This window comes from Sardina pilchardus, chromosome 7, assembly GCF_963854185.1.
Source record: "Sardina pilchardus chromosome 7, fSarPil1.1, whole genome shotgun sequence".
NCBI lineage: Eukaryota > Metazoa > Chordata > Actinopteri > Clupeiformes > Clupeidae > Sardina > Sardina pilchardus.
In genome coordinates this window covers 13,355,129-13,372,628 of record NC_085000.1, presented here as the reverse complement: position 1 = coordinate 13,372,628, position 17,500 = coordinate 13,355,129, and the positions used below count along the sequence as shown (strand labels likewise).

At 45.9% G+C, this 17,500-nt stretch overlaps 2 protein-coding genes across 6 annotated transcripts in view; both read left to right on the top strand.

The window, feature by feature from the left end:
- Positions 1-980, top strand: part of adipor1b (adiponectin receptor 1b) — a 10,196-nt gene extending 9,216 nt beyond the window's left edge. For both annotated transcript variants that reach the window (XM_062540797.1, XM_062540796.1), the window contains exon 8: positions 266-980. In XM_062540797.1, the coding sequence (XP_062396781.1) occupies positions 266-394 (129 nt within the window). In that variant the 3' untranslated portion in view covers positions 395-980. The remainder of the gene's footprint in view (positions 1-265) is intronic.
- Positions 981-2,791: 1,811 nt separating this feature from the next.
- LOC134087351 (kelch-like protein 12) overlaps positions 2,792-17,500 on the top strand; it is a 19,068-nt gene continuing 4,359 nt past the window's right edge. The window contains exons 1-8 of one of the 4 annotated variants that reach the window (XM_062540792.1): positions 2,792-3,094; positions 4,206-4,487; positions 6,140-6,293; positions 9,776-9,993; positions 12,157-12,306; positions 12,884-12,998; positions 13,706-13,812; positions 15,826-16,021. In XM_062540792.1, coding sequence (XP_062396776.1) covers positions 4,305-4,487; positions 6,140-6,293; positions 9,776-9,993; positions 12,157-12,306; positions 12,884-12,998; positions 13,706-13,812; positions 15,826-16,021 — 1,123 coding nt within the window. In that variant the 5' untranslated portion in view covers positions 2,792-3,094; positions 4,206-4,304. Of the gene's footprint in view, positions 3,095-3,872; positions 4,039-4,135; positions 4,488-6,139; positions 6,294-9,775; positions 9,994-12,156; positions 12,307-12,883; positions 12,999-13,705; positions 13,813-15,825; positions 16,022-17,500 lie in introns of those variants that run through there. The other 3 variants (XM_062540793.1, XM_062540794.1, XM_062540795.1) reach the window with 3 other exon arrangements.

Here is a 17,500-nt window from a genome sequence, read left to right as displayed (position 1 = left end):
ACTTCATCTGGATCTCTGTGTCCCTCTTTCCATCTCTCTCCTCCTCCTCCTCCTTTCCTCTCCTCCTCTCCTCTCCTCCTCCCCTCCTCTCTCTCCTCCTTTCCTCTCCTCCTCCTCTCCTCTCCTCCTCCCCTCCTCTCCCTCCTCCTCTCCTCCTTTCCTCTCCTCCTCTCCTCTTCCTCTTCTCCCCTTCCTCTCCCCCTCCTCCTCTCCTCCTCTCCCCCTCCTCTCCCCCTCCTCTCCTCCTCCTCTCTCTCCTCTGTAGTTCCAGTCCCATCAGATCTTCCACGTGCTGGTGGTGGCGGCCGCCTTCATCCACTTCTACGGCGTGTCCAACCTGCAGGAGTTCCGCTACGGCCTGAGTGGGGGCTGCACGGACGACTCCCTGCTCTGACCGCTCAACAACAGCAGCACTTCCTGCTTCCTGCTTCCTTCTCCCACCACACCTCACTTTCTGTCATGTTACCATGGAGATGGTGCCACCCTGATCACCTCACCCAGCCAGTGCCCTACACACTCTGACAAGATTCACAAGGGAAATAAGTGTGTGTGCGTGCGTCTGTGTGTACGTGAGTGTATGTCTGTACATGTGTGCATGTGTGTGTGTTCGATGTGAACGTGTGTGTGTGTGTGTGTGTGTGTGTGTGTGTGTGTGTGTGTGTGTGTGTGTGTGTGTGTGTGTGTGTGTGTGTGTGTGTGTGTGTACATGTGTGCGTGAGTGTATGTGTGTACATGTGAGTGTGTGTGTGTGTGTGTGTGTGTGTGTGTGTGTGTGTGTGTGTGTGTGTGTGTGTGTGTGTGTGTGTGTGTGTTAACTGTCAACCCTCTGAGGAACCTCAGAAAGCTTCACTTCTGTTTGATGAGAGTGTATTATGTCTTTGACAGAACAATTACAAGAAACACTGAATCATTCAAACTCTGTAATTGAGATACTTGAAGTGCTCAGTATATTCATATAAACAGATGACATGTTCTCTCTATTGAGTGTGTTATGGCTTTTATTGGTGAAGCATGGTGTGTGTGTGTGTGTGTGTGTGTGTGTGTGTGTGTGTGTGTGTGTGTGTGTGTGTGTGTGTGTGTGTGTGTGTGTTACCATGACTGGCAACACGGGGGACACATAAAGTAACATCCTGTAAGGTGTCTCAATATACAGAATTAATTAACTGGGAGGTGAAAACTCAAGACTGTTTCGCATTGGGGAGGTTTTTGCCTCAGTCTCCTCCATTATTTCTGCAGATCAGGACACCTTGGTTGATACCTTACATAAATCCTCATGTCATGGGGTTCATGCCCTAAAGATTCTGACCCTTGGCTCCCAGACTATGATAAGCAAAGCATATTGTCATGGTTATATAGGTAAGAGGCTATATTTAACTGTGTGATAAATTTTTTGCTAATTTGAGGGGGGAAATTATGAGATTTTTGATAAGTATTTAAGTATTTTAAATACTCTAAATACAACCCCTCAAAGTATTTTGTTACAAAGTACATTTGATTTTTTCCAATCCTGCAAAATACAAATTACAAAATACACTAAAGTAATTAAATACGTATTTAAAATACATATAATTGAAATACTGCCCATGTCTGTGCACCTCAATAGTGTGACTAAGATTGTAAACGAAAAACTCCCAAGAAAACTGAGATTGAATCTGACCTTTATCTCTTGGTTATCTCCAACTCACTGACTAGGATGTATACTGTAAATTGTAACGTGAGATTATTTATCATTTAGCTTGTAGTTTGTGGCAGTTCCTTTTCTGAGTTGTTTTGAAGGGTGTGTCAGAGCTTATCAGAGCTGTTTAGGATACCAGTGAATCACGGCCCCTTTATTAGTGAGCTGAGAAGTAGCCAGATGAGAGGTCATCACCATGCAGGAAGGAGGAGCGAGGCGGTGTTGCCCTGGAGGAGAGGGGAATAGAGGAGATGGTGTCCTGGAGGAAAAGGGGAATAAAGGCGGTGTTGCCCTGGAGGAAAGGAGTGGTGTGGTCTGGGCGGGGGGGGGGGGGGGGGGGGGGGGGTGATCATTCATCAGGCTATTCACTGGATGTCAGGTTTTTTTTTTTACAATAGCAGGCATCAGAAAGATGTTTTCAAAATACAATAAATTCAGAGGTGGAAAAATCCAGCTTCAGTTCAGAAAGTAAAAGTCTTACCACATATCTGTGCCCACCATTCACTTAAACCAGCTGATTCTAACTAGCACAGCTGCTTAGTCAGAGAGCCAGAGATATTAGAAAGCTCAATGTCTGTCGAGTTCTATTATTAGCCTAGGCTATTAGGTGGCATCACTGATCTATAAAGAACCTTCAAAGAACCTTTATAGATCACTGGGTGGCATAGCCTACCTAAATGTAAACCTTCTAATAGAAGAGCTGTACAGTTTTATTCTCTTAACAAAACAGCTCTTGTTGTAGGGGGTTTACCGCTTACTCTGAGTTAACTTACCCAGGTTTGTCACTAAACCACATACTTGTAATACCTCCCCCCCTGAAATACCAGTAGGCTACAGTCAGTACATGGACTTTTACTTTCTGAAGCTGGACTTTATCACCTCTGAGTAAATTATAGTCCAAAATCTTCACATTGAAGACTTTGCATTTAATGCATGAGGTATAATTAGTGGAATAACCACTTTTTTCTTTTACAAATCGATAAGTAACTTGTCATTCACTCTGAACATTCCATGTTTTCCTTTGGAGTTGTTTGTTTTAGTGACTTTGCAACAATGTTTCTTTTTAATGGGAAGGAACGCTGTGCGCGTTCTCGTCGCAAGCGCGCTGCTGTGCTGATGACGTCGGTGTATGTTTTCCTTGAGAGTAGCTTGCTTGCTTTGCTGCTGCCAGACTCTCGTGGATGTGAGCTAGCCAAACCCAAGGATACACCTTTTCTGCTATTCAAGCGAGAGTTGTACAGAAGTTGACAATTGTTTCTCTCACATGCTGGCAAGCACTACAATCCGACTGCCCCACGTATTTAACCTGACCATCCGACAAACACAGTCGCTGAGGTGAAGGGGTCTTGCTGGAATATGAAGCGCCATCGTGGGCAAGAGTAGCACCAAATCCCTGAGTGTCTTCATCGTAATTAGCGGGTGGGTCATCATTCTAAAACTTGACGATATGCTGCAGCGATATTGCTCAGATAGCAATACTAGGAGAGTGGACATTTTTACGATTTCATTTGTACACGGCGACTTGTTTAGCTGCATGTCATTTGCTCACAGCCAACTAGCTAGCCAGTTATCCTAGCTAAACATGCTAACTCCAGGCAGTGTTGTTTGTAAAGGCAAGGTAGCATGGTGACGACAGTAGCATAGTACATAGCACAGGTGGTTAAATGTTAAATGTATTTGTGGTGTAGGGGGGTCACATGTGGAGAATATGTCCTTCAGTTCATTTATCTACCAAGTCAGGATATCCGTGTGCTTTTGCCAGCCCAGTTAGATAACTTACAGGCTGTGTACTGTATGTGTGGTATGCCTTGCCAGCTAGGACTGCTAGCTTGTGCCCCTAACTGTTGACGTTACTCTAGACACGCACACCGGTGTCGTAGAGCTTCTGGAATAACGACACATTTTGCTACTGTGCGACTCTTGCGACTCAATATTGCCTCATCCAGAGTATGGATGGGCCTTAGTCGGATTGTGGTGTGCATATCAATGTTGTCATGAATCTGACATTCGCGACTGATTTCTCTCCCAACTCCCCTTCCCTCCGTCTGCAGGCGATGCGAGTCAAACCGCTCAGTGACACGAGCTGGCGCTGCAGTTGTCATGATGTAAGGTTGGCACCGAATTTCAGTTGTGCTGGCAGGGCGGGCGGTCGGGTGGGAGGCAGAACAATAGAGCGAACAGACAGACTAGGGCTTGTTTGGTGTTTACGTGTCTGGCACTTAGAACGGACTGTCAGTGTTTGATGGTACATCTGAGCACCGCTGTGCGGTAGTGGATTGGGTGGTGTGTTGTTCCAGGCTGAACGGTATGGAGAACAAGAAAAGAGGGTAAACACACGACGAGGGAGAATCTGCTAGCTCTGTGTAATGCTGTGACCCAGTTACTGTGTGGCTGTGACTTGACTCAGTGCTGTGTGTGTGTGTGTGTGTGTGTGTGTGTGTGTGTGTGGTGCTGTAACAGGGCCGTATGGGATCTGGTGTTTGAGTGTGTGGTGACTCAGTCATCACAGTGTGTTACCCCCCTCCTGTAGGTGAGCGGAGGCCGGTTCCTCATTGGCTGCTTGGTTCGCTGTTTTCTTCCTGTCCTGCCGAGACCCTCCAGCACCCTGGCGAGCCCACCCGCCATCGCCATGGCGCCCAAGGACATCATGACGAACTCTCATGCCAAGTCTATCCTGAACGCCATGAACTCGCTGCGGAAGAGCAACACGCTGTGTGACATCACGCTGCGCGTCGAAAGTGCCGACTTCCCCGCCCACCGCATCGTCCTGGCAGCCTGCAGCGACTACTTCTGCGCCATGTTCACCAGCGAGGTAAGACACACACACACACACACACACACACATACAGTACATACATACATACACACTCTCTCATACACACACACACCCTCTCTCATTCACACACACACACACACACACACACACACACACTCTCTCTCATTCACACACACACATACACACTCTCATTCACACACACACACACTCTCTCTCATTCACACACACACATACACACTCTCATTCACACACACACACTCTCTCATACACACTCTCTCTCATTCACACACACACACACACACATACACACTCTCATTCACACACACACACACACACACACACACACACACACATACACACTATCATTCACACACACACACACACACACACACACACACACTCTCTCTCCTTCACACACACACACACACACACACACACACACTCTCTCTCATTCACAAACACACATACACACACACACACACATACACACTCTCTCATACACACACACACATACACATACACATACACACTCTCATTCACACACACACACACACACACACACACACATTGTCATTCACACTCATTCTCTTTCTCAGAATCTGTTGTTCTCCCTTCATATGTGTTCTCAGCATCTTTCTCAAAGTCGAAAATCACTCTCCCTCTCTCTCTTTCTTCCTCTCTCTTTCTTTCCCTCCCTCTCTCTTTCTTGCATCCTCCCTCGATTCCACACCTATCCAGAATATACCTGCGGCCCTGTGAACGCTAACGTTAACATTTTGAACAAAACGGATCATACTTATAGAAGAAGTCCTGCACACTGTCCATTACGCATGCAACAAACACTTATCACAACGTTTCGGCCATGTAAACCTTCCTCAGGTGAACTGGGACCGAATTCTGGACGTAGAGGGACCGGCACATTGTGTCACCAAATGTTTGTTGCATGTGTAATGTACAGTGTGCGGAACTTCTTCTGTAAGTATCACTGGTGACCCTTACCTTGTCCAACGCTCCTGTCTCAACAAAGAGGTGTGCAACAGCGCTTTTGAACTAACCTGAACAAAACGGCTCAGTAGAGTAACAATTAGTCAGGCTATAGGCGAGCTATATGTCTGCTAATGTGTTGTCTTCCTGCTAACGCCCAGTAAGTCAGCATTGGCGATTTTTTTCCATCTCGGTGGCAGTCTGTCATTGCAGCCTACGGGAAGAGAGTACTCTGTGCTCCACAGGGTCTCCAGCTGCCACTCAGACGTGTGTGTGTGTGTGTGTGTGTGTGTGTGTGTGTGTGTGTGTGTGTGTGTGTGTGTGTGTGTGTGTGTGTGTAGGTGTGTGTAGGTGTGTGTAGGTGTGTGTAGGTGTGTGTAGGTGTGTGTAGGTGTGTGTGTGTCTCTCTCTCATATGTAATGTGTCATGCATGACTGCACCACTGGGGGGCGCTCTCACACACACAGATGCTAGGTTCACATCAGACCAGGAATTAGTCCAGCCCTTATGTGGCACGGCTGTGGAGCAGCTGGTGTGTGTGTGTGTGTGTGTGTGTGTGTGTGTGTGTGTGTGTGTGTGTGTGTGTGTGTGTGTGTGTGTGTGTGTGTGTGTGTGTGTGTGTGTGTGTGTGTGTGTGTGTGTGTGTGTGTGTGTGTGTGTGTGTGTGTGTGTGTGTGTAACGTGCCTCTGTCCTGCCCCCGCAGCTGTCGGAGAAAGGGAAGTCGTTTGTGGACATCCAGGGCCTGACCGCGTCCACCATGGAGATCCTGCTGGACTTCGTTTACACGGAGACCGTCCTGGTTACCGTGGAGAATGTGCAGGAGCTCCTGCCTGCAGCCTGTCTTCTGCAGCTCAAAGGTGAAAATTCACACACACACACACACACACACACACATACACACACTCTTCCCTTTGCCTCATCTCTGCTGCAGCTTCAAAGGGTAACCACACTAACACTCACACACATTCATAAATCTTCTCTCTCTCCCTCTTTCTCACACACACACACACACACACACACACTCTCCCACACACACACACACACACACACACTCTCCCACCCACATTCATAAATAATCTCTCTCTTTCTCTCCTTATCTCTCTCTCTCACACACACACACACACACACACACACACACACACACACTCTCCCACACACACACACACACACACACACACACTCTCCCACCCACATTCATAAATAATCTCTCTCTTTCTCTCCTTATCTCTCTCTCTCACACACACACACACACACACACACACACACACACACACACACACACACACACACACACACACACCTCTGATGCCTGTCATGGCTGCTGCTAGTTCAGAGAGAAAACTGTCCCACACTCATTCACTCTCAAATATTTGTACGTACTCTAACACTCACAAGAGCTGTAGCAGCAGCTTACTGGTTCTCAAAGACACACACACACAAATGTACACATACACACACACACACACACTAATGCATGCACGTGCACTGCACACACACACTCAGACACAGAGACACATCAGTGGCTACATACACTTTCATCTAAACACTCAGCCTCCTATTTTAAGCGCACACACACACACACTGGGAGCGGAAGTGCATGTTGTGGCCCATATGAGGTCTGCTCTGGGCAGATGATCAGATAGGTGGGAGTCCTGTGCAGACACAGGAAATGGCACCCCACAGTCAGACCCCTTACTTCCTGTTAGTGGAGCGTTGTGTCTCTGCTCACACCCTGGACCTCCCTCTGTGGGTCTGTAAGGCCGGTTCAGACCAAAGACTCGCAACGAGATGAGTTGCAATGTTCTAAAGCCTTGCAACTGCGACTACCTTAATTTCCCAACTAATAGCCGCAGATTATACATTAATTTAGCTTTTTTTTTTCAGCTATGAGGTTAATACATGAGGGCAGTTAATGTGGTATTAATATGCTTTTTTTTTTTTTTTTACTTGCATAAAACACTGTCCAGCGGCTAATGCACAATGCGGTTAATACACAGGAAATTACTGTAAACATGTTGAATGCTTTGCGACCGCTTGCAACGACGTGTAACATTGAATTCACACCGCGGCAACTCCTTCTGCAGCGGTTTCGTCTCATTGCGGATCGATGTTGTGAATTGGGCCTACCAGCGTACCATGGTGATCACGCCAGGGTCAGCGCTACGTACGATTCACAGAGCACTTGAGAGATTGAGTGCTCTAGAATCTTTACCTGAGAGCAGCTTAAGTTGCCATGACAACCTGCTGAAGAAGCAATCTGTGGAGATTTGAGTGTTAAACGGACCAGTTGTGTGTATCGCATCAGTTTACTCGCTGTACTCTGGCATGTTTGAATTGAGTAGAATTGAGTTGAAATGTCTTTAATGTCCCCAAGGGGCAATTTGGTTCACAATAGGAAGCCAACACATTCACACTAAAACACATAAAAACATAAAGTAGCTAGAAAAGCACTCCGAGAGTGCAGACCTCAGCCAAGCAACAACATAACTGCCTCCTGCATCCAGACGGTGATCCGGATCACTCCCAAAATTGAATCGTCTTCCTTGGGTCATTTCAGACCTTTCCTGAAAATGTCATCGAAATCCATCCATAACTTTTTGAGTTCTCTTGCTAACAAACAGACAGATAAACAAACAAACAAACAAACCCCGATGAAAACATAACGTCCTTGGCGGAGGTAATAAATAGATGAGAGCATAAATGCACATGCACACTATACTTGTGCTGTGACATGGGCAGGGTTTGCAGATGGCGTATAGTTCGCGATCATACTAGTCCGCACTGCACCGGATCGTACGGACGATATGGTGTGAGTAGCCCTCAGGAAGCACTGTATGAAACTGCCCATATAAGGTCATATCAGTAACTCCATGCCTACCAATAACTCCATGCCTACCAATATCTCCATGCCTATCAATAACTCCATGCCTGGACAATCATGCATTAGTACAGCGCATCTCTCTTGTAAACGAAGGTTTTAAATGTGTTGTCAACTCAATTCCAAATAAAATCCACATCCATCCATACAGTTTAGCAGTGACCTCATCCACATCAGTGCAGCCATTGGCTGTGTTGAACAGCACCGCTGCTGTCCTCCTCTGTCTGTCATGATGCAACGTCTGTTCTCTGTAGCTACACACAACCTCAGCAGCTGCTGGAGGATGTGCATCTCTACGTTTACATTAAATAGAATAGAATGAATAGAATAGAATGTATACTATTTTGATCCCGTGAGGGAAATCCATTAAACCCAAGTTAGCCGAATTAGTGAACACACACAGTACACAGTGAACACACAGTGAGGTGAATCACACATTAACCCTGAGCAGTGAGCTGCCTGCCCAACCAGCGGCGTGCGGGGAGCAGTGAGGGGTTAGGTGCCTTGCTCAAGGGCACTTCAGCCGTGGACTGGTCGGGGATCGAACCGTCAACCCTCCGGTCACAAGCCCCAAGCCCTAACCAGTATGCCACGGCTGCCAGTTGGGACTCCCTCACACATGGCCTGATTGTGCAGCGCCTATAGAGAATCATCGTAGTTACTATATTTGTCATGCAGCCTGAATCAAAACTCCTTTTAGAAAAATCTTTTTCCAGTTTTATTTACAAATTTAGCTGTGCAACATCAAAATAATGGGGGAAAAAGTCAACAGTTCTGAAAATTAATATAAAATGAAAAACTAGAATTACAGGATTGGAAAAGTCATCAACCTCCTGTTTTAGTCCTTTGTAGAGCGTCCTTTTGCTGTAATTACAGCCATCAATCTGTTTGGATATGTCTCTACTAGCTTTGCACACCTAGATCTGGGAATATTTGCCCTTTCTTCCTTGCACAATTGTTCAAGTTCAGTCAAATTCTGTTTGGAACGGCAATAGGCTGCTCTCTTCAAGTGAATCCACAGATTTATTTATAGGATTTAAATCAGGGCTCATGGTAGCAGAATATTCCAGATGTGTTTTTGCACTGAACTCAAAGCGCCTTGTTAGGTGAAAACCAAACACAGCACACCACCCAAAACACAGGAGTCGTTAGCTAGTAAGATGTGTGTGGCGTGTCCAGTCGTTAGCTGGTGGGATGGATGTGTGTGGCGTGTCCAGTCGTTAGCTGGTGGGATGGATGTGTGTGGCGTGTCCAGTCGTTAGCTGGTGGGATGGATGTGTGTGGCGTGTCCAGTCGTTAGCTGGTGGGATGGATGTGTGTGGCGTGTCCAGTCGTTAGCTGGTAAGATGTGTGTGTCGTGTCCAGCCGGCTGATTGGACTGCTCTGGAGACCCTACACCGGGGTGCTCACCCCATTCACCCCGAACCCTCCCGTGACCTTTCGACCTCTGACCTCTCACAGGGGTCAAGAGGGCATGCTGCGACTTCCTGAACAGCCAGCTGGACCCGTCGAACTGCCTGGGCATCCGGGACTTTGCGGAGATGCACAACTGCCTGGACCTGATGCAGGCGGCCGAGCTCTTCTCCCAGAAGCACTTCTCTGAGGTGGTGCAGCACGAGGAGTTCATGCTGCTCTGCCAGAACGAGGTGGAGAAGCTCATGAAGTGTGACGAGATCCAGGTAACGTGTGTGTGTGTGTGTGTCTGTGTGTCTGTGTGTCTGTGTGTCTGTGTGTCTGTGTGTCTGTGTGTGTGTGTGTCTAGAGCAGGGATGCCAGGGTTACGGCCCGCGGGCCGGATCCGGCCCGACTGTACGTCACATCCGGCGATTAGGGGATTTAAAAAAAAAAAAAAATGATTTTCTGTGAAATCCAATCCAAAATCAGTTGGTCTGTTGATGCTGCCCGCCTCAGCGTGCAACAGTGCCGGTAGTGCTGACCATAGCTGACGGTAGACTCGATATATATATATATGACAGAGGCTGAGAAGTATCTACCGGAAAATGACACAAAACCGCATGTAACTTGTTTTGAGAAAACAGCCTTGAAACACAGCCAATGACATGCGTTCTCAGCTTAGACTCGTCTTTGAACTTTCGCGATTGGTTGCTAATACAAAGGAAATGACCATATTTGGATTGCATAGCGTCTTGCAGGAGAAACAGGGCCTTCCAAGGGTGTCACACACGATATGATTTGGATCACGGTCGCGGGAGTACATGACACTTTAGAATGGGAACTTTTGGTGAAATTAAGAGAAATACATAGCCGCGAGCAGACAAAATGTCGTGAAATAAACCCCTAAATGTGCAAATCGGACCTTGTTGTTGTGGTAGAATACATGCTAAGGTAGCAAACTAGCACAAAATCTAAAAATTGACCGGAGGTCACAAAAACTATGTTTTCACCTGCCGTGTCTCGCCTTAATGTTTTTAGATAGCTCATGGCTATCTTTCTCAAGTACCTTTTAAGAACGTTTTTATTTTAGTAATTCAATTTTATTTTACTGGTTATTCAATCACATGGCCTATTCTTGGACTACTTTATTCTGGCACTTACTTTCTGAGTTGTGTAGGCCTACTTGGCCTGGTCATCTTTTAATTGGCCTAATTGTGCATTCATGTGTGTTCATGTGCAAGCCTTCAATACAAGTAATTAACAGTTTACACTTATTTATAAGAAAAGTGTTTTGTTGACACCTAGTCTACTTTGTTGCATTTCTAGTTTATAAATGTAGGCTAATTACATAGATAGGACAATGTTACGTTTTTAGAAGGTAACTGTCTCCTGCTTTAGGCTATGTAATTGTAGGCCTCATTGTGAGGCTATTTTGGTGTCAATGCTATTACTTTTTGATGTATAGGCCTTCATGAATAATTTCAAATAGCCTATCCATGTGTTGAGTCAGAGTTTGGCATTGTCAGTCCAAAAGTGTAATCCGGCCCCCAGAGGTCTCACTTGAAAAAATCTGGCCCCCTGACCAATTTCACCCTGGCATCCCTGGTCTAGAGTATAAGGTATACTGATCTTTGTGCTCTAGCCTCGGTTAATGGAGGAGGCCGCTGTGTGTGTGTGTCTGCGCGTGCGCGTGCATGTGTGTGTGTTCTTTCATCACTGCAGTAATTTGTGGTTGGAGATGAAATTCTGCCAGTTTAAACTTGTAGGTTAGTAAATATAATCTAATTTAATCCTCCATCCATTTACACACACACACACACACACACACACACAATACCTCCTATGTCCCCTGTGTGTGTGTGAGACAGCGAGGAAAAACCTGGATGGTGTATCGCACGCAGGGGAATTCCGATCTCTGGCACACACACAGTCGGACACAAAAGCAAGCTAATGATTACGGGAAGAGGAAACTTCTGTCAGGCCAACCCCAGAATACCCCTGCTCTTTGAAGGCATCACGAATAGACCAGGACCTGTTATCAGCCAACACTTTAATCTTGAGCTGTATGTGTGTGCGTGTGTGTGTGTGTGTGTGTGTGAGACCCAGGACAGGAATGTTGAGGCAAAAAGAGCTAAACAGACAGTTAGAGCCAAACATAGCTAAAAGGTTTACTATGTGTGTGAGGCTGTTATTAACTAGGTAAACCAATGTGTGTGTTTGTATGTGGGTAGGCTCTGAGGAGCTGGTGTTTGAGGCTGTGATTAACTAGGTGTGTGTGTGTGTGTGTGTGTGTGTGTGTGTGTGTGTGTGTGTGTGTGTGTGTGTGTGTGTGTGTGTGTGTGTGTGTGTGTGTGTGTGTGTGTGTGTGTGTGTGTGTGTGTGTGTGTGTGTGTGTGTGTGTGTGTGTGTGTGTGTGTGTGTGTGTGTGTGTGTGTGTGTGTGTGTAGGTGGACTCGGAGGAGCCGGTGTTTGAGGCGGTGGTTAACTGGGTGAAGCACAACCGTAAGGAGAGGGAGCCCTACCTGCCTCACATGCTGGAACACGTCCGAATGCCTCTACTCACACCACGCTACATTACCGACGTTATCGACTCCGAGGTGAGACACACACACATTTACATGCAGACATGCAGACATACAGACGCGTCCATATACACACACACACACACACACACACACACACACAGACAGACACACACATTTGCATGCAGCAAACATCATGCAGACATCATGCAAGAAACTGTACAAACACACACATGTGAAAACATACAGACACATCCATGTAAGCAACTATACAGTATATATACACACACACACACACACTCACTCATGCAGACATATAGACACATTCATGCAAGCAACTGTATACACACACACACACACACACACACACAACAGTAACAGTAACAGTATACACACATCTGGAAACACTCCATCACTGTCCAAGTGTGCTAATCTGGCACACACACATACAGTCCTGCCAAGCTAACACACACACTCAGCAGATCAGGATCAAGCCTGAGCAGCAGTCCTAATGATGCGAGTTGTCCACACCCACTTAATGATTTTACAGGAACCCGCTCACACACACACACACACACAACGATTACTTTAACTGTGTGTAACATCATGCCCTGTGTGTGTGTGTGTGTGTGTGTGTGTGTGTGTGTTTTAGCCCCTGATTCGCTGCAGTCTGCCTTGTAGAGATTTGGTCGACGAAGCCAAGAAGTTCCACCTGCGGCCTGAGCTACGAAGCGAGATGCAGGGACCCCGCACACAAGCACGCCTAGGTCAGACTACGACCTTTAACCTTTAATCCCACACACAAGCATGCCTAGGTCAGACTACGACCTTTAACCTTTAACCTTTAACCATGCACACAGGCACGCCTAGGTCAGACTACAACCTTTAACCTTTAACCCCGCACACAAGCACGCCTAGGTCAGACTACAACCTTTCACCATGCACACAAGCATGCCTAGGTTAGACTACGACCTTTAATCGCACGCCTAGGTCAGGCTGTCTCCTTTAACCTTTAGCCCCACACACAAGCATGCCTAGGTCAGACTACGACCTTTAATCTTTAACCTTTAACCCCACACACAAGCACGCTTAGGTCAGACTGTCACCTTTGACCTTAAAACTTTGATCCCGCTCACAAGCACGTCTAGGTCAGACTTTTACCTTTGATCTTTAACCCCACACACAGGCATGTATAGATCAGACTGTCACCTTTGACCTTTAAACTTTAATCCCGCACACAAGCAGGCCTAGGTCAGACTACAACCTTTAATCCCGCACACAAGTACGCCTAGGTCAGACTTAACCTTTATTCTTTAGCTCTGCACACAGGTACCCCTAGGTCACCTTTAACCTTTAACCCCACACACAGGCACGCCTAGGTCAGACTGTCATCTTTGACCTTTAACCTCACACACAGGTATGCCTAGAGCAGACTGCTTACACTATGTGACGTGTGTTCCCTCTCTGGCTGTAGGCGCTAAAGAAGTGCTGCTGGTGATCGGAGGCTTCGGCAGCCAGCAGTCCCCCATAGACGTAGTGGAGAAGTACGACCCCAAGACACAGGAGTGGAGCTTTCTGCCTGTGAGTATCTCTCTCACACACACACACACACACACACACACACACACACACACACACACACTCGTACTCATATACACAACAGACTCACACACTTACACTCCTACACACACACGCACTTATACACTCATACACTCATACACACACACACACACACACACTCATATACACAAACACAAACACACACACTCATACACACACACACACACACACAAACACACACACACACACACACACACACTTACAGTGCCTATAGAAAGTCATCATACCCTTTTGAAATAGTTACTTTTTTTGTCTTACAGCCTGAAATCAAAACCCATTTAAAAAAAAAACTTTTCCAGTTTTATTAACAAATTTAGCTGTACAACATCAAAATAATGAAAAAAAAGTAAACAGTTCTGAAAATTAATAAAAAATTAAAAACTAGAATAACAGGGTTGGAAAAGTCATCATACCCCTGACTTAATACTTTGTAAAGCTTCCTTTTGCTTTCATTACAGCCATCAATCTGTTTGGATATGTCTCTATTATAGCTTTCCACACCTAGATAGGGGAATATTTGCCCAATTTTCCGTACAGAAATGTAAAAATTTAGTCAAATTCTGTAGGGAATGGCGATGGACTGCTCTCTTCAAGTCAATCCACATATTTTCTATAGGATTTAAGTCAGGGCTCTGACTTTGCCACTCAAGGATATTCACCATCCTATCCTTAAGCCACTGCTTTGTTCTTTTGGCAGTATGTTTAGGATTATTGTCGTGTTGGAAGGCGAATGACCTCCCCATCCTCAGCTGTCTAGGAGAGGGACGCAGGTTTTCCTTAAGAATGTGGGTGTACTTGGCAGCATCCATTTTCCCTTCTATCCTGACCAATTGCCCAGTCCCTGCTGAAGAGAAACATCCCCACAACATAATGTTGCCCCCACCATGCTTCACACTAGGTATGGTGTGTTTTGGGTGGTGTACTGTGTTGGTTTTCGCCAAACATTGCACTTGGAGTTCAGGGCAAAAACACTTCTGGAATATTCTGCTACCATGTGGAAAAAGCTTATATGGTCAGATGAGACTAAGATCGAACTTTTTGGAGACTAAGATGGAAGTTTTTGGACTGAGCTCCAGGCGCTAACAAAACACAGTATACACACCCAAACACACCCAAAACACACCATACCTACTTTGAAGCATGGTGGGGGCAACATTATGTTTTGGGGATGTTTCTCTTCAGCGGGGACTGGGCAATTGGTCAGGATAGAAGGGAAAATGGATGCTGCCAAGTACACCAACATTTTTGAAGAAAACCTGCGTCCCTCTCCTAGACAGCTGAGGATGGGGAGGTCATTCGCCTTCCAACACGACAATAATCCTAAACATACTGCCAAAATAACAAAGCAGTGGCTTAAGGATAGGATGGTGAATATCCTTGAGTGGCAAAGTCAGAGCCCTGACTTAAATCCTATAGAAAATATGTGGATTGACTTGAAGAGAGCAGTCCATCGCCATTCCCTACAGAATTTGACTAAATTTTAACATTTCTGCACGGAAAATTGGGCAAATATTCCCCTATCTAGGTGTGCAAAGCTATAATAGAGACATATCCAAACAGATTGATGGCTGTAATGAAAGCAAAAGGAAGCTTTACAAAGTATTAAGTCAGGGGTATGATGACTTTTCCAACCCTGTTATTCTAGTTTTTAATTTTTTATTAATTTTCAGAACTGTTGACTTTTTTTTCATTATTTTGATGTTGTACAGCTAAATTTGTAAATGAAACTGGAAAAGATTCTTTTTTAAATGGGTTTTGATTTCAGGCTGTAAGACAAAAAAAGTAACTATTTCAAAAGGGTATGATGACTTTCTATAGGCACTGTATATACACACACACTTATACACTCATACACTCATACACTCATACACACACACACACTCACGCTCTCGCACTCTTCAGTGTCGCCGTGTGACTTTCTCTGTTCCTCACACACATTCACACTCACTTTCTCACCCGATCTCCTTGTGTCAGAACATCGCGCGGAAGCGGCGCTACGTGGCGACGGTTGCCCTTAACGACCGCGTGTACGTGATCGGCGGCTACGACGGGCGCTCGCGGCTCAGCTCGGTGGAGTGCCTGGACTACACGGCGGACGAGGACGGCGTCTGGTACACGGTGGCCACCATGAACGTGCGCCGCGGCCTGGCCGGAGCCACCACCCTCGGAGGTGTGTGTGTGTGTGTGTGTGTGTGTGTGTGTGTGTGGGGGGGGGGGTTGTGTGTGTGTGTGTGTGTGCATGTGTGTAGGTGGACTCTGAAGAGCCGGTGTTTGAGGCTGTGATTAACTGGGTAAATGAGTGTGTGTGTGTGTGTGTGTGTGTGTAGGAGCCAGTATTTGAGGCTGTGATTAACTGGGTAAATGAGTGTGTGTGTGTGTGGACTCTGAGAAGCGGGTTTTGAGACTGTGATTAAATGGGTAAATGTGTGTGTCTGTGTGTGTCTGTGTGTGTGTGTGTAGGAGCCAGTATTTGAGGCTGTGATTAACTGGATAAATGAGTGTGTGTGTGTGGACTCTGAGAAGCGGGTTTTGAGACTGTGATTAAATGGGTAAATGTGTGTGTCTGTGTGTGTGTGTGTGTGTAGATGGACTCTAGGAAGTGGGTTTTGAGGCTGTGATTAACTGGGTAAATGTGAGTATGGTCAGGAAGACAATGAGCTATGAGGAACAGCAGGAAATTGGGAAACTCTGCTGTCTGGGAAGTGTAGTTTATTGGTTGGGAAGTGTAGTTTATTGGGTGGGAACTAAACTGGCAGCGTTGCATGAGTTGGAGGGACTCCTGTAGCTGGTCTAAACTGGAAACTCTTCTGGTTGGGAAATGTAGTTTATTGGATGGGAAATGTAGTTTATTGAGTGGGAACTCTGCTTCCTGCTTGGCTGTAACGGTCATCTGAGACTAGTCAAAACTTCTGTAGGAGAAAAGAGATCAAATACTGTAGTTCAGGCAAAGTCAGACCTGACCCAAAACTAATCGCAATTTATTATCACACGTTTCTATTTCAATTGGTCATAACGGTCTATGCAACGGTCTATATCTGACCCCATAACTTAACATGGAATTTCAGAATGTTGCATTGTTGAGGCACATTCTTTTAAGTTCAAAGAAGTTTCTTGGACTTATTTCAGTCTGGTGTGTTGCAAAATTGGTGTCTATTTTTACATTTTGGCCCTTCAAATCAGTGGAAACGGTTGTTTAGTCTTTAAATAGAGCCAGTGTGTTTTTGTATGGAAGTGTTCCACAATGTTAAAGCTGTACAAACACAGTTTTGTATAACTTGGAAATGGAAAGTCCATCTTTGATGATGTCATCGGTCTGGACCACTCTCAATCACCCATCTAGGGGATATATTTTTGCACTATATAAGGCAGTGTCTGTGAAATATTCTTCCTGTTTCAACATTCTGAAGTGAACTTGCGATAGCAAGTCAGGCTAGGCTAGGCTAGGCATTGGTAATTCATCCCCGGACCCCGATTGTTGAATAAATGTCTTGTGTGTGTATGCGGTAGGAATTTGGGTAGGGAGCCCTGGCCTGCCTTACATGCCATAAACGGCAAACAGCCAACAGATCAACAATGCTGACCTGCCTGTTTAGCTCTTGCTCTCTATACAGTATGTAGGGGATGAGATATGATACAGAGATGCACTCAA